The sequence below is a fragment of the Salmo salar genome, chromosome 09 (assembly GCF_965601325.2).
Source record: "Salmo salar chromosome 09, fSalSal1, whole genome shotgun sequence".
NCBI classification, from domain to species: Eukaryota; Metazoa; Chordata; class Actinopteri; order Salmoniformes; family Salmonidae; genus Salmo; species Salmo salar.
This window is the reverse complement of record NC_138299.1, coordinates 76,759,695-76,785,510: the sequence shown is the minus strand read 5'-3', so window position 1 is coordinate 76,785,510 and position 25,816 is coordinate 76,759,695. Positions and strand designations below refer to the sequence as shown.

Here is a 25,816-nt window from a genome sequence, read left to right as displayed (position 1 = left end):
GTCTTCATGATTATTTCCCATTTTAGACACTTGAAGGCAGGGTGTCTATCGCTACTGGATGTCCTGATAAATCACATCATACACATCTTTGTTAAAATTGGCCATGCATGGGCAAGAGCCCTAATCTGGCCCAGTTAAAGTACAGCACGCTATCCATTGGGGGAAGGTAGATCTCACAGACACCAGTGTGATTGGTAGAGAGGCTAACACTGTGTTTCCCAGGTTGCACCACATGAGGTGACCACAGGATTACCAGAATAATTGGAGCCCTGATTAGTTGCTAGCTGTCCGGTACAAGATGCAACAAGAGAAACACACACAAACAGATGTATGGATGCTGCCATCCTAATGTATGTATGCTGAGATGTAATTTCATTTACATTCTATCTAGAATTTCATGTGGCTTTTGTTTTCCTAGGCTTTCTCCTGAGAACACCGGTGGACATGTTCTGCTTGGGAACTCAACTGCTACTCTGAGAACAAGAGAGAAGTCTTTTTGAGTGACCACTGCTGTGTGAATTGGATATTCTGTCATGGACTAGTACAGCTTTGCATCATTTCTATGGTGGCCAGTGCATTTAGGTTGTTGAACATTGTTTACATAACCATGTGTATAGTAGCTACAACTGTTAATTGATAAAGCGCTCTCTGTCGTCTTCAGATTCAACCATATCAATCTTTTTTATTGCAGTCAGTGACGTGTCTTATTGCACTTTTATGGTGTAGTTGTCTGAACTCAAAATTGCCTTTTATTGCTACATTGTAATTTGTATAGAGAAAGGCAATCTTTTTTCATTTTTAAATAAAAAAAGCGATTCACCTGAAACAGGAAAACTTAGCGATAAAAAATATGGATATTGAAAAGATCTACCGTAGGTGGAAGTCTGGATCTAGTTCAACCAAGCTTGAGGGAAGAAAGAGGACCAGCATGTTCATGCTCTGAATGACTCAGTCTGGGTGTATACAGCTTCATGGAGACTGAGCAGATGCAGAAAGCTGAGACCTGCAGGAGTTGTTTAGCACACCTCAGACAGACTGACGCTCACACGCCTGCTGTCTGTGTAGAACCAGACTGTGGCGGACTACACACAGGTCTAAAGATGTCAGACAGCTGATAGGCTACTGTGTCTGAATGCCAGCCAGGTCAGTCACATAGTTCCATGACATGTAATTAAGAGTCCATATGCATTTATACTGTGTATTGTAAAACAAACCCAATGGTGGAGACTATATGGGCTTACGGACATTTTATGGGGATAGAAAAAGGGAAAGGGAAAGGGGGATACCTAGTCAGTTGTACAACTGAATGCATTCATCTGAAATGTGTCTTGCACATTTATTCCAACCCCTCTGAATCAGAGAGGTGCTTGGGGCTGCCTTAATAATCGACATCTACGTCTTTGGCACCCGGGGAACAGTGGATTAACTACCTTGCTCAGGAGCAGAACGACAGATTTGTACCTTGTCAGCTCGGGGATTCGATCCAGCAGATACACAGTATACAGGCAATTCACAGACCCAATGAATAGTGCTTCCCCAAAGGGATAGGAATGCACTGTAGATACAGCCCATGTTCCTCAGTAACCAGGTACCAAAGCCCAGGTTATATAATCACACAGATAACACTAACCTTTGTCCAAAAGATTTCAAAGAGTAAAGACATGATCAACTTTTTTCATCTGATTCTAGGTAAGTTTAGATGTACCGTTAGACAAACTGGGTGCAAAAATGTTGGTTTGTAAGTAGGCTGTGGCGGCCATCTGTAAGTCTGACTTTTTTTAAGGATATGTATTTTATTGGATTTTCTCATACAAAAAATTCACACATTCTTATAACAGGATTACAGCAGTAGTTGGACAGGCATGCCAATTTCGTAAACAATGTCAAGTTGTTAGACAGCTGTACATTGGTGTTGATATAAAAACATGTTCTATATCTAAACTGATGCTAATGAGATGTGTTTACACAGGCAGCCCAACTCCAATCAGTCTGCTGACCTTTAGTATCCATGATCTTTATGGCTCTGGAGTCCTCTGGAGTTTATTGACCCGGGTCACCTGACAGTGACCTTGGCTAACTTGACACCGTTCGTTATATAAGTCTATGGTTTGCACGTTGGCTCTGTATCACAGTGAGTTCTTCTTTCAGGTGGGAACTGAGGAGACGATGGTGACCGCTGTGCTCACCTTGTTCTGTTTCACCACAACTGATGACCAACTTCTGCAGCTGGGTCTCCAAGATCCAGCAACCCATCAGGCAAGAATGACTGTCTCAAATGGATTAACTCAGTCTGCAATTACTTGCGATTGCAAATATATAATACTGTCACTTAAATTGCTCGAGGACTATATCTCATATTTTCACACAGGAAAGTCAATGCACTGGTGGTCGGTCTTGACAAAGCAGGAAAAACATCCACTGTCAGTGAATGAAATACACACCAATAGAAATATAACACAGTAATCTGGGTTGGCTGACGTAAATTGTTCTGTCTCTGTCTGGAGTGCCCCCGGTGGATGAGGGGCTTGACTCATGGGTGTGTCCGGATGGAGTTGAGAGTGGAGAACTTCCTGGTCACCCTGCTTGACATCGGTGGGGGGGGTCCTGGAGGGATCTCTATGGGGAGGTCCATGGGTTCATCTTTGTGGTGGACTCCAGTGACCGGCAGAGGATTAAAGAGGTCCAGGAGCTTCTGACAGACCTGCTGAAGCAGCATAAAGCGGTGGGAAAACCATAACTGTTGGAAGGACTACTTCTTATATCAAGTTTGAATTAATGTAAATAGAATATTTGATCGATGCCAAAATAAAAGTTACAGCTGATTTTATAACTTTGTTATACAAGGTTCTATGAGGTGTATGGAACCCATGAGGTGACAGACAATCTATATTATCTAAACCCATTAAAACCTCAGTGTTGCCATTTACAGTGGGCAAGGATGGACAGCAGCAAAGCTGATTAGTGCTTTCAATGTAGTTTTTCCTTTTTTGAACCAACTGATGAAATGTTTTGCTCTGTTGTTGTGTTTTAGGCTGGCCAGCAAGCAGGACAAGATGAACGCCCTGCTGGGGATTGAGATAATCGAGATCCTGTCTCTGGAGAGACTGGTGAAGCAGAGCCGCTGTCTGTGCCACATTGTGAGTCTAGTCCTCGTACACACAACTCTCCACACAACTAGACAGAGAGACAGACAGCCAGACAGCCAATCAGCTAGCCAGCCATCCAGCTAGCCAATCAGAGATACAGATTATGTTAATTATGTACAGGAGACCGATAGATACATAGACAGACACAAATCAATAGATTTGATTATGTTGTGCTTTTCTGCTCAAGAAGTCCTGCTCAGCCTTCATGGACCAGCTGAGGTGGACAGACAGGAAGAAGTTGTGGGGCCTTTGCTGGCTGCTGCATGCCGTCAATCTGGATTACCCAGAACTCTGTTCTTTCATAATCAGGAACATCAGGGACAAGAGACCTCTGGCAACAGATGAGGGACAACCGTGGGGAGATGGAGAGGCCGCAGCAAGCCCAAAAAGGAAAGGTAAGAGAGAGACTATAACTCTGTGCCTTCAGTTAGACTCCTAGAAAATCATCTGTCTTGGTCAATGTGTTGAGATTGCAGTGACAGAACATGTATCCATTCACTATTTCAAAGACATTGCTTAGCTATGTTAGCTAAAGCATTGTGGCATTGATATTTTTTCATGTAAAATGTTGTCTCTGTGTAGGATACGTGGCAGCAAAATAACCTTGGTAAAGTACAACGCATTCAAGAAAAGGACCAAAGGCCCAAGACCCCCTTACTACAACCCATTTGAGACATTGACAGTTTTAGTTCAAGATCCATATGATCTTGAAAAGATTCCTATAGTTTAAGTACAGTAAAGGTGTTATGTGTGAACTGATACACATTTTGTATTGTAGGATAATATGAAGAAAAAGAAGGGAGGCCTGCCCTGCCTGCAAACCCTCCACAACCTCGTTCTATTACTTCACATCTTAAATTTATGGATTACAACTGGAGTTTCCATCGGCTTTTGAAGGAGAATTGAAAAAGACCTGACGGCACATTTTTCTTAGTAGCCACTGTGTAGGAATTACAAAGCCAATACACCCCTGAGAAGTGTGTGTTTATTTTATGTTACCAAAAGATGTTATATGAGAGTGTCAATATTTATTTACTAGTGGTTATTTAATTATCTGTAGTAAAAGTAAACAATTGTTTACAAACATGATCAATGTACGGACAAAATATTTCAATTCCTCATAAATATAAATAGAGTTTATCTGTTTATATTGCAATTTTGATGGAAAGTGAGACTTGGTTTTATAAAGTTTCTTGGACCTTATTATATTATATGTTATATGTTATATGTTATTGTATGTTGCTCGCTTCGATTATGAAATGTATGCATTCACTACTGTAAGTCACTCTGGATAAGAGTGTCTGCTAAATGACTAAAATGTAAATGTAACACTGAGGCATGCATGAGAGCATCAGCTGTTCCGGACGACTGTGTGATCACGCTCTCCATAGCCGACTTGAGTAAGACCTTTGAACAGGTCAACATACACAAGGCCGCGGGGCCAGACGGATTACCAGGACGTGTGCTCCGGGCATGTGCTGACCAACTGGCAGGTGTCTTCATTGACATCTTCAACATGTCCCTGATTGAGTCTATAATACCAACATGTTTCAAAGCAGACCACCATAGTCCCTGTGCCCAAGAACACAAAGGCAACCTGCCTAAATGACTACAGACCCGTAGCACTCACGTCCGTAGCCATGAAGTGCTTTGAAAGGATGGTAATGGCTCACATCAACACCATCATCCCAGAAACCCTAGACCCACTCCAATTTGCATACCGCCCAAACAGATCCACAGTTGATGCATTCTCTATTGCACTCCACACTGCCCTTTCCCACCTGGACAAAAGGAACACTTATGTGAGAATGCTATTCATTGACTACAGCTCAGCGTTCAACACCATCAGTCCCCTCCTGTACTCCTCAAAGCTCATCACTAAGCTAAGGATTCTGGGACTAAACACCTCCCTCTGCAACTGGATCCTGGACTTCCTGACGGGCCGCCCCTAGGTGGTGATGGGTAGGTAGCAACACATATGCCACGCTGATCCTCACACTGGAGCTCCCCAGGGGTGCGTGCTCAGTCCCCTCCTGTACTCCCTGTTCACCCACGACTGCATGGTCAGGCACGACTCCAACACCATCATTACGTTTGCAGACGACACAACAGCCTGATCACCGACAATGACGAGACAGCCTATAGGGAGGAGGTCAGAGACCTGGCCGGGTTGTGCCAGAATAACAACCTATCCCTCAACGTAACCAAGACTAAGGAGATGATTGTGGACTACAGGAAAAGGAGGACCGAGCACGCCCCCATTCTCATCGACAGGGCTGTAGTGGAGCAGGTTGAGAGCTTCAAGTTCCTTGGTGTCCACATCAACAACAAACTAGAATGGTCCAAACACACCAAGACAGTTGTGAAGTGGGCATGACAAAGCCTATTCTCCCTCAGGAAACTAAAAAGATTTGGCATGGGTCCTGAGATCCTCAAAAGGTTCTACAGCTGCAACATCAAGCGCATCCTGACTGGTTGCATCACTGCCTGGTACGGCAATTGCTCGGCCTCTGACCGCAAGGCACTACAGAGGGTAGTGCGTACGGCCCAGTACATCACTGGGGCTAAGCTGCCTGCCACCCAGGACCTCTACACCAGGCGGTGTCAGAGGAAGGCCCTAAAAATTGTCAAAGACCCCAGCCACCCCAGTCAAAGACTGTTCTCTTTACTACCGCATGGCAGGCGGTACCGGAGTGCCAAGTCTAGGACAAAAAGGCTTCTCAACAGTTTTTACCCCCCAAGCCATAAGACTCTTGAACAGGTAATCAAATGGCTACCCGGACTGTTTGCATTGTGTGCCCCCCCCAACCCATCTTTTTACGCTGCTGCTACTCTCTGTTTATCATATATGCATAGTCACTTTAACTATACATTCATGTACTATTACCTCAATTGGGCCGACCAACCAGTTCTCCCGCACATTGGCTAACCGGGCTATCTGCATTGTGTCCCACCCACCTCCCGCCAACCCCTCTTTTACGCTACTGCTACTCTCTGTTCATCATATATGCATAGTCACTTTAACCATATCTACATGTACATACTACCGCAATCAGCCCGACTAACCGGTGTCTGTATGTAGCCTCGCTACTTTTATTGCCTCGCTACTGTATATAGCCTGTCTTTTTACTGTTGTTTTATTTCTTTACCTACCTATTGTTCACCTAATACCTTTTTTTGCAATATTGGTTAGAGCCTGTAAGTAAGCATTTCACTGTAAGGTCTACACCTGTTGTATTCGGCGCACGTGACAAATAAACTTTGATTTGATTTATATGACTGTTGAAAACATTACCCACAGAAAATAAAGTCAGTGAAAGGAAAATAGCATTATGAGAGATTACAACACCAGGTCAATTTGAGGAAATAACAAGTACAACATTGAACTGTACAATGGGCATGCTTCCTTCACAGTTTACCATATGCCTTAAAGTGTTCTCACTGTGCTTGTTCACCTTGAAGATGATAATGCTTCATTGCTTGACCTGGACTGCTCCCTGCAGTTCAAACAGTATTAGGACAAGCTCCAAACTATTAGCCATACAGGTATGTTCCCATGTTTCCTATTTCACTACTAGGCTATTAGGTATTATTTATTTATGCATGCTAACTTTGATGTTACATTTTTGAGGAATTTTTTCTTCTTCTTGTTTGCCTACGACCAAATAATATTCAGATGACCAGATAATATTGCTCGGTATAGGGCCCCCATAAATGGGCATTTGGACCTTGTGTACAAATTTCCTGTCGCCATTTTTGTCGCTCTTCCAGAAGCCCATCCCCCTAGCATCTTCACAGGAAAGAATAGTCAGTGTTTCAGTGAATACACTGAATAGCGGCCGCGGAGAAACTAGCTTGGTGGCGAGACCGGGACATACAACACCGAAGATGGCTTCACCGAGGACGATAACCATTGTGGCCCTCTCTTTCGCTCTTGGTCTTTTTTTCGTCTTCATGGGCACCATAAAGCTCACACCAAGATTAAGCAAAGATGCTTATAGTGAGATGGTAAGTAAACCTTAGCGACCATAAACTGCAGCTGGAAGCGAAAGCCATTGTTCTGCCAATACGGACGCATTCAGGCTCTAATAATGTGCTGTGCGCTGCTGACCCACAATTGTAAAAGATCATGAAATAAAATAGCCTATAATATCTAACTGATAAATACGATTTGATTGTATGTATTGTTTCAATCGTGGGAATGAATTTACCCAAGCAAGCAAGGAAATGATGGAGCCTGCTGCGTTATTATAGCCGATAATACATTCTTTATTGAAGTATAATGGTAGGAAAATATTACGTTTGTCTATTTTTCTACGAAATATTACATAAAATAAAAGATGACCTTTAGGCATAATTAAAATCGAATGAATGGGCTACAGTTTATTCGGCTACAAATACATAGGCCTGTTTATTTGAAATAGCGACTAAGCATATAACAGTAGGCCTACACGTTTGTCCAGTACTAGGCCTATTTTATGGCAAATTATCTGTTATTATTAGCCTAATATGAATTTTAAAAAACTGTTTGAAGGTACATTTTTATCTAGGCTATAGGCAATGGCGGCGCGTTCGAGCAAATTCTGAGGTGCACCTGCCTGTTTTGTGCGGATATTGACTTTCCTTATTAGGCTACCAGCGATGTTAATGCTCATCTGTGCTCTGCTCCTCATCCATGTATGTTCTACTCAAAATTCTTATTCAATGGCGAATAGGCCTAATCATTACATTTGAACGTTTTTGTTGATTTAGTATTTTAAGGAATAGCAAAGAGTGGTTTTGGTGGTGTTACTGCAGTAGGCCCACATCAGGCCCAAGCCCTTCCTTATTCCACATTTTGCTGAAATGTTCTCTCTCCTCGCTTTTCAGAAACGGGCATACAAGAGCTATGCCAAGGCTTTGCCAGGTCTAAAGAAGATGGGCATCAGCTCGGTGCTGCTCCGTAAGATCATTGGCTCACTGGAGGTGGGCTGTGGTGTGGTTCTGACATTGGTGCCAGGGAGACCCAAGGATGTGGCTAACTTCCTGCTCTTGCTGGTCATGCTGGCGGTCCTCTTCTTCCACCAGTTAGTAGGAGACCCCCTGAAACGATATGCCCATGCTCTGGTCTTTGGTATTCTGCTCACCTGCCGACTGCTCATTGCCCGACAGAGTGAGGACCGACCTGAGAGGGAGGAGAGCAGGGAAGAACACATCAATGCCCAGGAAAATAACAAAGTCAAGCAGTCCTAATCAGGTCCAACCATCCAGTCTGGGCAGAGTGACAGCAAAATGGAACCTTGTGCGTTTCTTTGGATTGTAGCAATTCAGATTCAAAAGAAACACAGTCGCCACAAGGAGTGATATATCCACCCAGTCAACCACCCACCTGTCCCCTCTCCCACCCTTTTGGCTGACTGGTTATTGGTTTCACCTGCTTCCCTGCACTCTCATCCTAAAACTGCAATCCCCTTGTCCTGTATCCCAACCTTGACAGTGGACAATCATACTTGTGGCAACTGTAATCAGCTCAACTCTTTTTTTAAAATATAGGACCTGTGTCTCACCAGCCAATTGGTCCTTTTTCTCATTCCCCCCCATTTTTATTTAGCATCTATCAAAACATAAGATACAGCATGCCTATGTTTTTAGTTCGTTTTTGGCACAAATACCAATTTGAGGGACTTTGTTGGTTTTGAGAATGCTGATGTCCACTATTGAAGATTGGTACTTTTCTATTTATTTTTATTTTAGGTAGGGAGATAATGATATTTCTTGAATTCAATTGTTATTTTACAGTAATTAAGCATGGTTCATAATTATATGGCTTAAAACAAACTCATAGCTTATCAGCACTGTTCAGAGATATATGTAGTTGAACATTGACTCACATTTATTTAAATACAGTATCACATATTTCCATTGGTATTAGTAAAATAAGAATCATTTTTGTGAATTCATATTAGTTTCGTCCAAGCTTTTTCCTGATGATTAGATTTTCTTGTAACTACTCTTAGGCATGACAATGTACCCCTTTTCCTGAAAGAAAAACCGAACTGTCAAATGGCAAGTCTTTCACTGATCTCAAATTGATTAATCACTTTGTTGGACCCAACACTGTTGTTCAAGAACTCATGTGGAGGAGAGACCTATGGGAAGGCATTTTTCTAGCAATTATGTTTAAACATACGTCTATGGTTGCTAGCCTACTGCTCTCTATGTCTCTGGACCACAATCAATAGTCCAGCTGCTTTGTCAAATGACATATCCAATAAAGGACTTGATCTTTGTCTCTTAATAAAGGACTTTGTCTCTCTTTACATCCAATGACAATAAAGGCTTATGTTTATCTGTGAGTCTATTTTTCTCTGAAATTTTTAACAGTATTCTGTTGAATTACTGTTAGAGAAGTATTCCTATGAGTATAACCATTACCACTGGGCTATTCTTGTAATAGAAATGTATTTGATTAATATATACGTGATGATATCTTCAGTGATGATGAGTAGACAAAGGGGAAGTTTCTGTCAGATGAGCAGTGTTCAGTTGGTCTTTAACATTCATAATGCTTCTCTAAAACAAAATTAGCTAAATAAAGAAATGTATGGGTGAGATCTCTAAGTTGTGTCTATTATGTATCTTTTTATTCAGTTGAAATTAGCAGTTATTCACAAATCATTCAAAACATACAATGTGTAGAAAGGAGAATGAATGCTTGGATTGCAATTCAGTTTATTGCAAAATGAGAATACCTGAACTAGGCTCCTTGAGATGAATGAGCCTACACACAGTTTATATGTAGTCCTGCTAAGGCCGTTGCACTACAATGCCCGGTGAACTACGCAAGACACTCTCGGAAGTAGTAAGTGCGCATGCGCAGAACAAACGGTCGCGCGCAAGATTTGAGTTTTGTTTGAAAGAGTTCGTGCCTGAGGAAAACACAATAAACATTTGTTTTAGCTATGTAGCAATGGCAAAAGGTGCGAACCTGTCGAGGTCAGATTTGGACTCATCATCTGGAAGCGATTTGTCAGTTTCTAGCCGAACTTCAAACAGAAGTTTGCGAGTTGTGGAGAAAGAAAGAAGAAAGAACGAGCCTGGGGATCCATTTCTGCTTGCGCTGAAGTACTTCTCAGAAGGTAGTTAGCTAGGAAGCTGTTAGCATATAGCTACTAATGCTTGCAGAAGTCAAACGTAGCGAATGTTTTGCCTACTTTTTAAACTCCAACGTGAACTAATTGACCGTAATGGCAGCCCAGGTTATATTTGTCAACATATGTAAACTTTCAAGGCCGCTCAGACTTCTTCTTTTGGAAACACCTTTTTACTGTAACTTATTTTGCTACCTAGCGAGCTAACGTTAGCTGATTTACAAACGAATGCATAACAAGTGTGGGCGGAGTAACGTTATGGCTAGACGTGCCTGCAGTACACGCACAATTTTGCTAGTCATCGTTTAACTAGAATGTACAACTGTATATAGCTAATCCACAAACAGAAGAGGCAGCCTAAAGAAATTCATAAGAAACGGTTAGAAGCATCTGACTGGAAATGTTACAGCAGGATGTTACTAACTAACAGTGTTTGTTATGAATGCTACTGTATACATTGGAATTTAATTGCTAACTAAAAGTAACCAACTAGCTAACGTTAACTACAGCAGCCAAAGGGCATCCACCAGTGTCTGGATTCACGTCCACATGTCCTGGATTCACAGTGAGTTAGTTGTCTGTTTGTTTCCTAGTGGAGGCGGGTACCCCATGCGTAGGAAACGATATGCTGGAGAGGAACCTGGTGCAGGTGGAGAGAGTGGGGCTCAGTCGAGGACTTCCTCCTGAGGCGATCTCTGTCATGCTGGACTACGCAATGAGCCTCCGTATGGGTACAACAACCAACTCTCACACTTAATGGAAACTGCCACCATTTGCTTAGACAGACTGACTGGAAATACCAATTTACACTATGACAAATTAATTTGACCATACATAACATTTCAGCTTTCCTCTCTATTTCTTGCCCTGAACAGGGGGTATGATGTGTGTTCGGGTTCTGAAGTGTCTGATCCCTGCCACCGTAGTGCCGCAGGAGGCCGTTGTTCGAGCGGTGGCGTGGTTATGTGTCAGCAAGATAGCCATCAGCACACAGGTAAAGAGCTCCTCTGTCAAAGGTCTTTGCAAGTCACACACACTCACAGATTTAAAGGTTGACACTGGAGACTGGACATAACATTACAATAATACTGTTATCAGAATTGCTCTGCCCTCTCCCTCCAACTGAATGAAACAGGTGTTATGGGTGTTTTCCAGGTGCTTTTCCTTCGGTGGGTGCTGACTGTTTTCGACATGATCGACTCCAAGGACAATCTTCGAGCCGTCTATGGCTTCATCTTCCACTTTGTGACAGAGGAGAATTTGGTATGTGCAGGAATCATATTCCCCCTTGCTCTAATGATATGTTTACATTGGCAATGGATTGCATTGCTATTTGTCATGATGGTTTGTTTTGTGTTTCAGTCTCCTTACATCTGCCATTTGCTCTACCTTTTGACAAGGAGGGAGAGTGGTAAGTGGCATTTTGTTACTCAATGAACCTTTATGATACGGTACACGTTGTTTCTGCAGAACAACATTGCTCTTACCCTTTTCTTGGTTTTTCCCTGTCATAGTTCGGCCATTCAGAGTCAGAAAACTGTTGGACCTCCAAACAAAAATGGTAAACAAACACAGTATTGTCCTTTTTAAGTGTTTTTGGTCAATGCTTGTAATATTTTAATGCAATTCAATACAAGTGAATGCATTGGAAACATCTAATCATGTATTAGCATTATTAAATACTTGCTGATAAATGGCATGAGGAGAATACTTACATATTGTTTGAAGCTTTCTCTACATAATTCCCATAAATAGTTTATCCTCAGTACTATTATCTGTAGTTACACTCTGTGAATGATTGTTACAGCCATCAAACAGAGTGGAATCCCCACTGTGAGCATGTTGCACTGAGAGTTCCATTATTTTCCTCTCGTCTACTGTCTCCCCAGGGCAGGCAGCCGTTCCTGTTGCACTTGCTGTCGTTGTACAAAGTGTTTTGCCCTGAATTGGTGACGCTTGCTCTTCCATCACGAATGAGGGTTAGTATGATCGATCACACCTAGTGACTTTTGTCCATTGCACAAAACCACACATTGTCGTTCACCAAACATCAGGGTTGGGGTCTATTTCGTCCATATCAAATCCGGAAGTAAACTCTAATTCCAATCCAATTGTCTTAATTGAAACCCTGACAAACATACTTCATGTCACGTGTATGTTTTCTGCTGTCGTTCAGAGTGGGTTTAAGAATCACAACTCCACGTGGAAGGCAGCGCTCAGTGCTGTCCAGAAGAGGAACAATGGCCAAGTGTCGTCTGACATCAGCCTGACCCTAGGAGTGAAACACAAGACCAACTCCAGGAAGAGGGTATGGAGATCAGATGAGCTGTGGCATAACAGGGAGACCAATGATCTTAATGGTGTCATTTTTTTTATGGTCTTAGTGCTAATTTATAGCATTTAGAAGAATATTGGTGCTTGCTAAATTCTAATTATTATGGGGTCAGTCACTATTTATTGCATTCAAAGTCTACTGAGTATACAAAACATTAAGAACACTTTCCATGACAGACTTACCAGCTGAAAGATATGATCCCTTATTGATGTCACTTGTTAAATCCACTTCAGTCAGTGTAGATGAAGGGGAGGAGACGGGTTAAAGAAGTATTTTTAAGCCTTGAGACAATTGAGACATTGATTGTGTATGTGTGTCGTTCATAGGGCGAATGGGCAAGACAAAAGATTTGGCTTTAAACGCTGTATGGTAGTAGGTGCCTGATGCGCCGGTTTGACTATGTCAAGAACTGCAACGCTGCTGGGTTTTTCTGTTTCAACCGTTTCCTGTGTGTATCAAAAATGATCCACCACCCAAATCACAACCAGCTAACTTGACACAACTGCAGGAGACATTGGAGTCAACATGGGCCAGCATCCCTGTGGAATGCTTTCCACACCTTATAGAGCCCTAACGAATTGAGGCTGTTCTGAAGGGAAAAGGGGGTGCAACTTAATATTAGGAAGGTGTTCCTAATGTTTGGTATACTCTGTGTATGTTAGACTGTAAACATTTTATTAACTTTTGTCCAATCACTGATCCATCTGTCAGAAATACCATCACCTGGAGGTGCCATCACTGAGCTCATCTGTCCAGAGAAACTCCCCCTTCTCCAGCAGCAGGAAGGTCTTCCCCCTGGAGCAACTCCACACCTTCCCACAGCTGCTGGACAACCTCCACCGCATAGAGGTAGCCCTCTCCTCCCCTCTCTCTCTCTCACTGTCTTTTTATCTGTCTGCCCCCCCCCTCCCCCCTCTCCTTCTCTCTCAGCGGTCTGATTAGTCACACAGCTGTATAGCCTAGAGGTACTTTGATTTGAAACAGATAGAAGGTGTGGATTTAAGCAGGATGGAAAATACTGTGTTTTGGAGGTGCCCAGCACTGTCCATTTCACTTTAGTGTCATTCTGCAGCCACATGGGGGTGCTATGTCACCGGCACAGTTTTGTTGGATAACAGAATAGACCGAGGGCTCAACCTCGTCTGCCACTCAATTTGACTGCTGGCAGTGTTGTGTTTATTACCCTGAGCCATAAAACCGATTCATGAGCGCTCTCCATGTCGTTTGTTTTTTTAAATTTGTCATTGCTCTGTTTAGACTTCATCAGGGTGTGTTTGTCCCAAACGAGTCATTAATTAACCGGCCAACAGAGATGTATAACTTGGAGCCACATTGAAAAGGTTATAAAGCGTTGACAATTACAAAAGTGCTTCACACAAATACGGTTTGCTTGGTAGATCCATTGACCTGATCAACCCAGATACATTTCTTTAAAAGGTTTAAGGACATTTACGCTTCACGCTACATAAATTCCCAACACGCAGCCAACGTTTGCAACAAGCCGTTCTGCCAGCACTTTCTACTTTTTATGGCTGTGGGTGGACAGGACAGATCAGCTAGTACTGTCCATCATGCAGCTCAAAGAAATCAGAGGAACGATGCGTTTGCTCCTTATAATTATTGGAAGACTCGGCCATGTCCGTTGACAATCTCTCTTTATTTATTAAGTTCTCATATTGCCGGGCAGCTATTCACACAACAGACAAACAGGCCAGTCCGTGTGGAGAAATGTCTGAATTCTGCCTGCCACAGACATGGCCATGATTACTGTATTATGAGTATAAGTAGATGTGACAGATTTAGTCCAGTCACTCAGTGACAGATTGATTGCTCACTCATTGAAAACAAGGACACGGGCAACAGATTCTCTCCTTCAATAGGGGCTGCGAATATCCTGACATGAAGCTATTTAGAACATGATGCTGGCTTGGTGTTAGATGGCCCCCCACTTTGTATGCTGAATTGTATTTGTGTGTGTGTGGGGGTGTGTTTAAAGCGTGAGTGGATGGTGGGGTTTGATGTGCGTACCGCAAATGTGTGTCTAATAATCATGTCTCCCTTCCACAGCTCCCATCCCAGATGGGTTCTCTACTGGGGTCCAATCTGGCCCTCTGTTACCTGGACTACGTACAGGATGACTCCGCCTTCCTCCGACTCAACTTCTGGCTGGGCCACGCCCTCCATGAGGGTACAATCACTAACCAACCACTACGTCTTCCTCAGTTGTCTCTGTCGCTGCGGAAATGTGGCGGCAGGAAGCCTAGCGGTTAGAGCGTTGAGCCAGTAACCGAAAGGTTGGTCGTTCGAATCCCCGAGCCGACTAGGTGAAAAAAATCTGTCGATCTTCCCACTTAACCCTAAATGGTTCAGTAGTAGAATTTTTGTTACAGGGTACTTCTGTCAAATGCTCTACTGATTGAACCCTCGTCCATTCCCAGTAGGCATTGCAAAGCAACGCTCTGTAGAAAAGCTTTTATGAAAATTAAAAGGTTCGGTGTCAAGATTGTACAAATCCACAATGTGATTCTGTCATCACCCCTTGTTTTTTGTTCTCTTCTTTCCCCTGACCTTTTCAACATTTAAAATATCTTTATTTTCCTCTCTTTGTTTTGTATTTCAGAGTTTCTGTTCTGCAGTGGGGACGGGGGCTCCGGGAGTTCGTCCGAGGCCCTGCATCTCCTCAACAGGTTGCTCTCCACGCAGCAGTTCCTCCAGGTGAGCCCCCCTCCAGGCTCCTCTCACCCTGTCACCCCCAGTTCCCGTCCCCGCCTCTCCCTTTTATGCCAGATTTGGATCTGTCAGAGCGTGTTAAACTCTTCTCTGCTCCCACTCTCTTCCCCCTCACTGCTCGTTAATAAATGATGCCACAGTCAAACGCTCATTTGAGATGCGTATGTTTTGTCTCTCCATCCCTCTCTCCCCTCAGGAGGGCTTCTCCAGCACCGAGGGCTTCCTCTACAAGTTCCTGAATGTTTGGGATGGTTCACTCCTCCGCCCCCAGATTCTGGGCCTTCTGAGTGACATCCCCGTGGTCCCCAGTTCCTGTGAGTAGGCCCTGTTCGCTTGGCTGCCTTGCTCTCCTCCACTCTCTCTCCTCTAATTAAACTGCTGAACTGTAACTGCGGGAAGACACGTGACTATGCAATCCCCAGCACATGGCAGGCTGGCAGCATATACCAGGGAGCCTGGGAAAAGTAGTCAGGTGGTTGAATTAAATGGTTTGTGCAAATTTCCTTGCTCTCCTGCATCTCTCTCAGGTATCAACCAGCTTCTGTTTGAGCCTCTCGTGCAGCTGTTCTTCACCTCCACGCTGTTCTTCAAGGTAATAGTCAACAGAATGCCTCCAGATCCCACATTCAATAAATTATAAGAAGTTTGCATCATACCGCTATATCCATTTACAGTCCAGTTATCAGCTCCCTTTTAATCCTGGGTTGTATTCATTTGGCACCAAATGGAAGAGAACTTACTGAAACAGGGAGGAACTACTTGTTCAGTGAGAACCATTTTGTTTTCTGATGAGACGTTTTACACCATTTTTCTACTGTGTGCCCAGTTGTCATTGTAAATGTATTTTTTCCCACTTTGAATAAGTACCAACCCTCTGTTGTCTGTCCAGTGCAGTGTGATTGACTGTCTGAACAACATGCTGTCGAAGTGGTTGACCTGGCACTCTGTGTACGCCCTGGAGGACGGCCTGGACATCAGTCTCCACAGCCACACACCCATGTGAGTCTCGCTGTCCATCACACACTTCCAACACCAAAGCCCTGTAACTTCCTTTAGTTAAAGACACATTTCACTGTCTTCCTTGCCGGTATTCTAACTCTTCACAAACGGCCAATCCCTGTCAATACATGTTTATTCCCTTCCCATTTCAAACTTCACCTCTGCAGAGAAACTCAATGAAAAGCGGTGCCGAAATCAATGTCTGAGGTGTGTGGTTGTCAACCTCCTCGGTTTCTCCTCAGCGCTGTCCTCTGGAACGCCGCAGCGTAATGAACTGCAGTGTGTGTGTGTCTCTCCGCCCGGCATCATTGCTGCACACTCAGCGCTGATTTGGTTATTGTCTTTTATTGCATTAACCGGGGTGGGCGGGGCTGCTGAAGGAGATATTAATATGATCCAAGGACAAAGCCCCCCGTTTGAGCTTCTCACTAGTCCCGTGCATCATTACCATTCACCCGTTTCCTTGTTATTAAGGCCTTTGTTTTATGTTCCGTTACGTGACCATTCTTCAACTCCTCCCCAGGAACATGACTCTGTCTGGCTTCATGGACTCTGTCGTGGAGCTGGTGCATTTCGTGGGCCGCCTGGCCGCCGTGGGGCTGCAGCTAGAGGGCTGCCACTCCCTGCTCCTCAGCTTCATCCTGGACTTCTACGAGACGGTAATCAAGCCAGATGAAGCTAGTACATTTCGTTGAATACATAAAGGGGGGAAAAAGTCCAGTGATCCCTTATAGTGATCCCATCCATGCAGGACTGTTAGAACCCTGTGGTTGTCCACCGTAATCATATTCACTTTAACCAGAGTGCACTGGATCAGTTGCTCCATATTCATGGTCCGTTTAGAAAAGGAGACAACCGTGTTCGTTGTGGGGGTGTTGACGTGTGTGCCCCTGTGCGTGCCATTCAGGTGTGTGACATGTTCCTGAAGTACGGGCTCCCCCTGGTGGTCATGCCCCCCGTGGGCGTGTTCTACCCAGCCCTGTTTGCCACCGACCCCGTCAGCGTGGACCGCCTCGGCTACATCATGTACAGGTGAGGAGGAGTGGTGACGTCAACGCCAGTATTATCATGTCAACACCGGGCCTGTTGGAAGTCAACACCGTCACGTCAGAGTGTCATCTTTTCACAAACAAAGTGCGGTCACTGCCATGCTGTGTGCAAATCATCTGCATGTATGTCAAACTTTCTCCTGTATATATTTGATGACGCAATTGAATGGTAAGCTGTCTTGGTACAGCTCGCCAGCCAGAACATTACATTCATGATAATGAAGGGTCAAGGGTGCAGAATTGCGCTAAGATCCATTTTCCCGGATAAGTTTTCAGGCCCATGAAGAATGCAAACGGCATGCATAACTCAAAGCACGAATGTCTTGTCGCACAAATACACAAAGCATACATCTATAGCAGGGATGTACTAGTTAAAGCATACATCTACAGCAGGGGTTCTCTAGTACTAGTTAAAGCATACATCTATAGCAGGGGTCATCTTGTACTAGTTAAAGCATACGTCTATAGCAGGGGTCCTCTAGTACTAGTTAAAGCATAAGTCCATAGTGAGGTACTCTAGCACTAGTTAAAGCATACGTCTATAGCAGGGGGTCCTCTAGTACTAGTTAAAGCATACGTCTATAGCAGGGGTCCTCTAGTACTAGTTAAAGCATAAGTCTGTAGCAGGGGGTCCTCTAGTACTAGTTAAAGCATACGTCTGTAGCAGGGGGTCCTCTAGTACTAGTTAAAGCATACGTCTATAGCAGGGGGTACTCTAGTACTAGTTAAAGCATACGTCTATAGCGAGGTACTCTAGTACTAGTTAAAGCATACGTCTATAGCGAGGTACTCTAGTACTAGTTAAAGCATACGTCTATAGAGAGGTACTCTAGTACTAGTTAAAGCATACGTCTATCGCGAGGTACTCTAGTACTAGTTAAAGCATACGTCTATCGCGAGGTACTCTAGTACTAGTTAACGCATACGTCTATAGCAGGGGGTCCTCTAGTACTAGTTAACGCATACGTCTATAGCGAGGTACTCTAGTACTAGTTAAAGGATACGTCTATAGAGAGGTACTCTAGTACTAGTTAAAGGATACGTCTATAGAGAGGTACTCTAGTACTAGTTAAAGGATACGTCTCTAGCGAGGTACTCTAGTACTAGTTAAAGGATACGTCTCTAGCGAGGTACTCTAGTACTAGTTAAAGCATATGTCTATAGCGAGGTACTCTAGTACTAGTTAAAGCATACGTCTATAGCGAGGTACTCTAGTACTAGTTAAGAAGGTCCGGTCACACACACTCCCTAGGTCGCAAAGGTCCGGATGGATATTGTCATTCATTGGCGTAGTAACAAACTCCCACCTCACAACCCATGCAACCCCAAACTGTTCACACCCCTCTTGTTGGTGGAGGTTTAAAAGCTAATTTCCCTCAATTCTACACATTTTGCATGTGGCAGGGAATTGTTTTTGCAGTTTTCTTTGTGTTTTTAGCTCATTTCTCGCAATTCAACACATTTACGTGTCTTATGTGTTCATATAATACCGAGGTTGAAGCTCGACTGGATCCGTGGTCCATATTGACCCCCTTCTGGGTCCGGATCTGGACTTATGTCCACTAGTTGAGTATGGGGAAAATCTATAGCATGACAAAAGACCACTGCTTTTATTAAAACAGGCCAAACATCTGGTCTTAGCAACTGCTGCTACTATGGTGGTTGTTTTTAAGCTTGTTATTGTAAAATGTTCTGCTCGCAATAAATGGCCTTTAGGACAGATGTTTACATAACATGGAAAGCAATGTGGTTGCTTTTCCACCCTTATACAGACCACTAAAGTTGTTTCTCTTTTTTCCAGGTACAAGAAGAACCTGACCTCTGCTAAGTGCCAACAACAGGAGACCAAGGTAATAGAAGCACTCCCTTTTTAAGATATGTTTTCTGCTTTGCAAATCTAACAGTGTTTTTGCATAATCAAGCAATTCAAGGCTCCTGGTGAGGCGACTTCTACCCGTCCACATGATGAATGAAACTATTAGAATTAAGTGCTGATTAAAGAATTGCAATTATGGTGGTTACTCGTTCAAACAAAAAAACCAATTCTAGTGTATGAAGGCAATTGAATTTGGAAGTAGATACTGCCATTTGTATACAGTGCCTTCAGAAAGTATACACACCCCTTGACTGAGATTTTGTGTCACTGATCTACACACACTACCCCATAATGTGAAAGTGGAATTGTTTTTAGAAATGTTTACAAATGAATTAAAAATGAAAAGCTGAAATGTCTTGAGTCAATAAGTATTCAACCCACATACAATTATTTGTAAGGTCCCTCCGTCGTGCAGTGAATTTCAATTTCAACCACAAAGACCAGTGAGGTTTTTCAATGAGTCGCAAAGAAGGGCACCTATAGACAGGTTGGTTGTTTAGCAACAAAAAACGACACATGCGCAACCATGGGGCAAAACAGATGAGGTTGGTTTAGATTGTTGACAATGTATAAGCTTTATTTCGTCTCCAATGTTTATTGAAAACATATACATTTGCACATAAGCACTAGTTGTCTCTCAAATACATCGTTACAGTTGTTGGTTAGATAGCTAGCGAATTTTTGCCATATAAGCATTGTCATGAAATCTCTCAAAACACCTCAAAACAAGACATGGTGTCAATAACAAGCTGAAACGAGCCACTTACGATTCCCAACATGGCAGTTTCTTATCATTCCTGCAATCTGGCCTTCCAGAATCACAGCAACAGGCTGAGTTCTGCCCCATGGAAGCACGCACATTGTTTTCATAATGTTGTCAGCAACCCATCTAAAGGTAGATGGGTAAAAGAAAATACAAAATAGCAGACATTGAATATCTCTGAGCATGGTGCAGTTATTAATTACACTTTGGATGGTGTATCAATACACCAGTCACTACAAAGATACAGGCATCCTTTCTAACTCAGTGTCCAGAGAGGAAGGAAACCACTCAGGGATTTCACCAAAGGCAATGGTGACTTTAAAACAGTTACAGTGATAGGACAAAACTGAGGATGGATCAACAACATTGTAACTCCACAATACAAACCTAAATGACAGAGTGAAAACGAAGCCTGTACAGAATAAAATATTCCAAAACATCCATCCTGTTTGCAATAAAGTAAAACTGCAAAATAATGTGGCAAAGACATTAACTTTTTGTCCTGAATACAAAGTGTTATGTTTGGGGAAAATCCAACACAGCACCTCATTGAGGTACACACTGCATGTTTTTAAGCATGGTGGTGGCTGCATCATGTTACGGGTATGCTTGTCAACGGCAAGGACTATGAACTTTTTTTTAGGATAATAAATGGAATAGGTGCTAAGTATGGGCAAAATCCTAGAGGAAAACCTGGTTCAGTTTGCTCTCCAACAGACGCTGGGAGACAAATTCACCTTTCAGCAGGACAATAGCCCTAAAACACAATGCCAAATATACATGAGTTGTTTACCAAGATTATATTTTTTAAATTGTTTATTAAACTTTATTTAACTAGGCAAGTCGGTTACAAACAAATTATTATTTATAATGACTGCCTAACCCGGACGAAGCTGGGCCAATTGTGCGCAGCCCTAAGAGACTCCCAATCACGGTCAGTTGTGATACAGCCTGGAATCGAACCAGGTCTGTAGTGACGCTTCTAGCACTGAGATGCAGTGCCTTAAACCGCTGCCTCACTCGGTAGCCCATATTGAGTGGCCTAGTTACAGTTTTGACTCAAATCGGCTTGAAAATCTATGGCAAGACTTAAATGGCTGTCTGGCAATGATAACTTGACAGAGCTTGAAGAATTTAAGAATAATGTGCAAATGTTGCGCAATCCAGGTGCGCAAAGCTCTTAGAGATTTTGCCAGTAAGAGTCACCGCTCTAATCGCTGCCAAGGTGGTTCTACAAAGTATTGTATCAGGGGTGTGAATATTTATGTAAATGAGAGAATTCTGTATTTCATTTTCAATAAATTTGCTAACATTTCTAAAAACATGTTTTCACTTTGTCATTATGGGGTATTGTGTGTACATGGGTTAGGGGGAAAAAACAATTTAATACGGGCTTTAATACAAAGTGGAATAAGTCAAGGGGTCTGAATACTTTCCGAAGGCACTTGGTACGAAACAATATATGTTTACCTCATATTTCCGGCAGCGTCTTACCAAGAGAAATCGATCCGGTAAGCGGAATGCAAATTGGTCAGCGCGGGCAGACATTATCCATAATGGACCTGGCTTTTAACCACCCAACACCCTTTCCCTGGTGATATTCTGTGAGAGAGCCTATTTATTTAGCATGTGTCATACACTTATTCAGTGTTTAAACTACATCTCCATCGCTCTTTTTTTTTTTTTCGTCATCCCTCCATTGCAACAGGCGTTTCACATCAGCAGGCAGACGTACCGGGAGTTTAACCACTACCTGTCCTTCATGGTGAGCTGCCTGTGGAATGCCAAGATGTTCCTTCCCGGCATGGCCATCGTGGTGGACCAGGAGCTCCTGTCTCTCAGCAAAGTGCCCGAGCCCTGGACCAGCTTCGACCTCATCCACCACCCTGCCTTCCTCGGCTACGCCCTCGACTTTCATCACAAGGTGAGTGAGAATTTTTATGTAATTTAGAAAATGTTGGCCATTATTTACTTATTGCATTCTTTTAGGCATTATTTAAAGTCCAGATCCGTGAAACTAATATTGTATATCATTTTCATAAATGTCCACTAAATGTTTGTGCTCAGTTTATATGTGAAGTCTAATTTTCAAATTGCAAGAGAAACACCTGACGCACAAGGGAGCAGCCATCCTCTCCAGTTGAATGAATACATTTTAAGGCTGGACAAGGAGATGAATGTCGTATTAATGTATCTTTTATACAAGATCCATTAATACAGAATCACATTTTATTATTCATGGGTGCTACATGAGACTTGATTTTTCATCATGTTTAATTATCCAAGTACTTCTTTTTGGTCAGAATCAAACCCAGTAGACTGTTCTACTGAGATTTACTGGGAGGGGGGGAAACTGTTGAATATTAATGCTTCTCTCTTTGTCAGTGTTGGCCAGAGAGGAAGGAAGTGGATCTCAATTCCATAAAGGTACCGCAGTCTTACCACTTATTTCGTTTTAATGTACGTACTGTATGTAATGTATGTACACTGATGTGTATTTTAAAGTGCCGTTTGATTTTTAATTGACCTCATGCTACTGATCAGCAGTCCTGGATGGTCCTTTTGTAATGGATGGTCTGTAACGCTGTCCGTCTGTCTGTCTGTAGGCCGGGAAGCAATGGGACTGGTACCTGGAGTTCCTCTTCTCTCAGGGCTTTCAGGGCCTCCAACAGTTTGTTCAGAGTAGCATCACCCGACGCTCTGCGGCTGGAACCAATGACCAGGGTCAGGGAGACAGGCAACCCACAAGCAGTTAAACAACAGAGGACAAAACACAAGACTGAAACTTCTCCTTGTTGTAAAGGACGTGTACATGTTTTTATCTCTTGCCATCTTCTCCAAGGCAAAATTCACAAGAAAATTCCCTACTAGACTATCTCTGAAAATAGACACTTTTTAAAATCTTTATGTATTTTTATTATGTCTTGTCCATATTTTAATTCCGCTTGGTGCTCATGTGTTGTCTGTTCTCATCTATCGATTTATTTCTGTGGAACTTGCACATTAATAAGAATAGGATTTTCTTTTAGACTAAAGCATCCCCCCCTGGTCTTTTACTAAATTACACCAATGCTCCTAAAAAGCAAACATTAAACATGCTGGAACATGCAAACTTAGTGAGAATTATAATCTATTTTCTATTAAAAGCCATTGGTATAATTCATTATGGGGAAGTCATCAGTATCTTTTGCAGGTAATGGCTCAACCTTCTGGAAAACATTTTCCCTTAATTGAAGGATCCATCTGGATAGTTAATAGGCCCTTGGCTTTTCCAGTTAACTTGGAACCTGCTGGGTGCAGCGAAACACATTGCACGCCAGACACACACTCCATTCTGACGGTGTCACCATAGACTTCCCATCTGAGCATCACCATTACTGACAGGTCTGCTTTATATGTATTATGGCTGTATTCATGTCAATATGTCGAGTCAATACTTCAGCCCATTGTTCCTTTTTATTTTTCAACGTAGTGTAGTGGTGCGTGGGTCAGCTGTTTGTGCACCCACCTGCAATTGTGAGTAACCCATGCCGCAACCGCCTGACTACAGCCAATTTGAAAATCTGAGGCCCGCACCTGACCCTAACCCGCTAATATAGAAGAGACAAGGATTTTTGTTGTTGCCTGATTTAGATAAGTTTCTGCTTATTTCTGACATTTTGGTAGGCTATTTGTAAGTCAACTTGTCTATAGTTAGTTAGGCTACATGCAGCTTCTCTTGTCATTAGCCTATATGTTGCCCTAGAAAGCTAAATAAACCCTTGCTCGCCAGTATGTCAAATGTCAATACAATGAATGCTTCAAACTATACTTGTGGGGAGAAATGTATTCTGTGTGGCTGCACCCCTGCCCAGGCATTTGAAATCCATATATTAGGTCCTAATGAATTTATTTAAGTTGACTGATTTCCTTATATGAACTGTAACTCAGTAAAATAGTTGAAATTGTTGCGTTTATTTATTTTCTCAGTATAGTTGACATCGGTAAAGTTTTCTGTCATCTTGGCTTCTTTCGCGGAGCAAAGACGTTTAGGGACCGGGGATCAAATGCAATATAAAAAGTATTTTCTGTGCAAAAGGTCCAACTGAAATCAGTTTGACTGCTTGTAAGGAAATAGAAAGCTGTGAAAACGACCCAAAATGTTTCTGAACAGATTTCAGATCAGCTTGGATGGATATTTTATGTGGTTGAAATACTATCAGCTTTTATGATGCTGGTACAGACAGCACCTCCAGACATTTGCATTATCTCAATAAATCCTTTTTCTCAACCCCTGTTCTCGAAGTCAAAAATTAGCCTACATTTTGTGTATCATTTTACTGCAAGATATGTTTAATTCTGGAGGAGTTAATATTACGACTGAGGGGTTATGGACTACATCAAGTCAGTGTCCAGATTTCAGTTTCCATGTCCATCTGAACAGTTGCCTAGGTTGCACTAGGCCTCTTTGAAGTCCCTATCTTGTGACTGTTGAATTTGTGTAGCACCTCAATCACACTGCTATCATCCTCTTTTACCATTTCACCAAATCTTTCCCAAACATGACTTTTCTGGCCCTCCCTTCTCTTTAGTTTTCAACTCTCCATTTCACAGCATTTCTCTTATTGAATTAAACTCCAACATGGTCCTTTTTGCCTCGAACCTTAACTTTTCCTGCCTGTTCCCAAAAGCATTTTGCACGCATACAGTTAGGCAATAGGCTTACGCACTAATGCCAGTTAGCATGCAATAATAAAAGAAAAACCTCAGTGTAGCCTGTAGATATAAATTGCACAATAATTATACAGTTATGGATTTTCTTACAGGTATTTTCTCTTTATTCAACCACACTCACTGAAAGATTATTGTAATCTGTGTGGGTAGCTGGACAGGTAGGATGACTGACAATAGTGAAGGTGAACAGGTGGTCACGGGTCAGGTGACAAAGGAATGGATGAGACCTGAGGCAGGAATTCCTTTAACCACAAAGTGGTATATTTACTGGGTAGTTTGTGCTGCATAACAAGGAAACAGAACATGTATCCAATCAAATTAATAATCAGAAGTCAAATCATTCTCATTAACAATTATGTAATTGAGCAATTCAGTTCAATAAGAATTCAACAGGAATCGTCATTTAGGCTCATAACTATTCATCATAACCATGAGAATAATAATACTAATCAATCAATTATTCAATCTACAATCAATGTGATATCAGAATTTATCAATTCAGCAAATAAGAATGTTTCCGATTTCATCTTTCCAGGTTTGTCTTCATATTTACATGTAATTTCATTACATTTCAACCATATGTCAATGGTATAATTGGCCTGTGATGATCTATAGGGTCGTGATTTTTGTCCATTGACATAACACAATAGGTTTGAAGCGGGTGCTCCAAGCCGCGCTCCGGGTAATAACTAAATAACTGATGGCCCGCACTCTCTCAATCGCAACAGATAGTTCAGATGAAAGGTAACTGATTCGGTGGATTTACGTTGATTCATGTACACACAGAATATCTGGATTAGACGGAGTTGAGGAAGAGAAAGCAGCGAGGTCGGGTGGTGGCGATTTCCTCCTTTTAATGAGTTGAGATCTGTCGGACATTTCCACCTGACCTAATTAAAGCGCCCCTGGCCCAGCTGAGCAAGTGTCCATGAATTAACGGGCGATTCCACCAACTCCATGGGTCTTTCTACAGCCACCCCGGAAATGTGTTAAATTCCACACTCCTCAAAAGGCTCATCGTTCCACGTCCTCTGTCTTCTCAGGGAGAGGAATTAGTCAGGCAACTGGCCGGACA

General features: G+C 42.6%; 2 protein-coding genes and 1 pseudogene across 3 annotated transcripts; all 3 read left to right on the top strand.

The window, feature by feature from the left end:
• Nucleotides 1-330: 330 nt before the first annotated feature.
• Nucleotides 331-6,392, top strand: LOC106611795 (ADP-ribosylation factor-like protein 13B; annotated as a pseudogene).
• A 525-nt stretch (nt 6,393-6,917) lies between these two features.
• LOC106611715 (putative acetylcholine receptor chaperone) lies at nt 6,918-8,895 on the top strand. Its single transcript, XM_014212213.3, has 2 exons — nt 6,918-7,154; nt 8,016-8,895. The coding sequence occupies exons 1-2, from the start codon at nt 7,035-7,037 to the stop codon at nt 8,376-8,378; spliced, it is 483 nt and encodes a 160-aa protein (XP_014067688.1). The 5' UTR covers nt 6,918-7,034; the 3' UTR covers nt 8,379-8,895.
• A 1,106-nt stretch (nt 8,896-10,001) lies between these two features.
• On the top strand, nt 10,002-24,298 carry LOC106611716 (centromere protein I). Of its 2 annotated transcripts, none has more exons than XM_014212214.2 (20): nt 10,002-10,264; nt 10,870-11,007; nt 11,152-11,270; nt 11,432-11,539; nt 11,639-11,687; nt 11,791-11,837; nt 12,166-12,255; nt 12,453-12,584; nt 13,323-13,460; nt 14,679-14,799; nt 15,232-15,326; nt 15,538-15,655; nt 15,869-15,933; nt 16,231-16,340; nt 16,864-16,999; nt 17,248-17,372; nt 19,191-19,239; nt 21,737-21,952; nt 22,414-22,455; nt 22,635-24,298. In XM_014212214.2, the coding sequence occupies exons 1-20, from the start codon at nt 10,096-10,098 to the stop codon at nt 22,782-22,784; spliced, it is 2,217 nt and encodes a 738-aa protein (XP_014067689.1). In that variant the 5' UTR covers nt 10,002-10,095; the 3' UTR covers nt 22,785-24,298. The 2 variants fall into 2 exon arrangements, with proteins under 2 accessions (XP_014067689.1, XP_014067690.1); XM_014212215.3 differs by having other exon boundaries at nt 10,006-10,264; nt 10,851-11,007.
• Nucleotides 24,299-25,816: the final 1,518 nt, after the last annotated feature.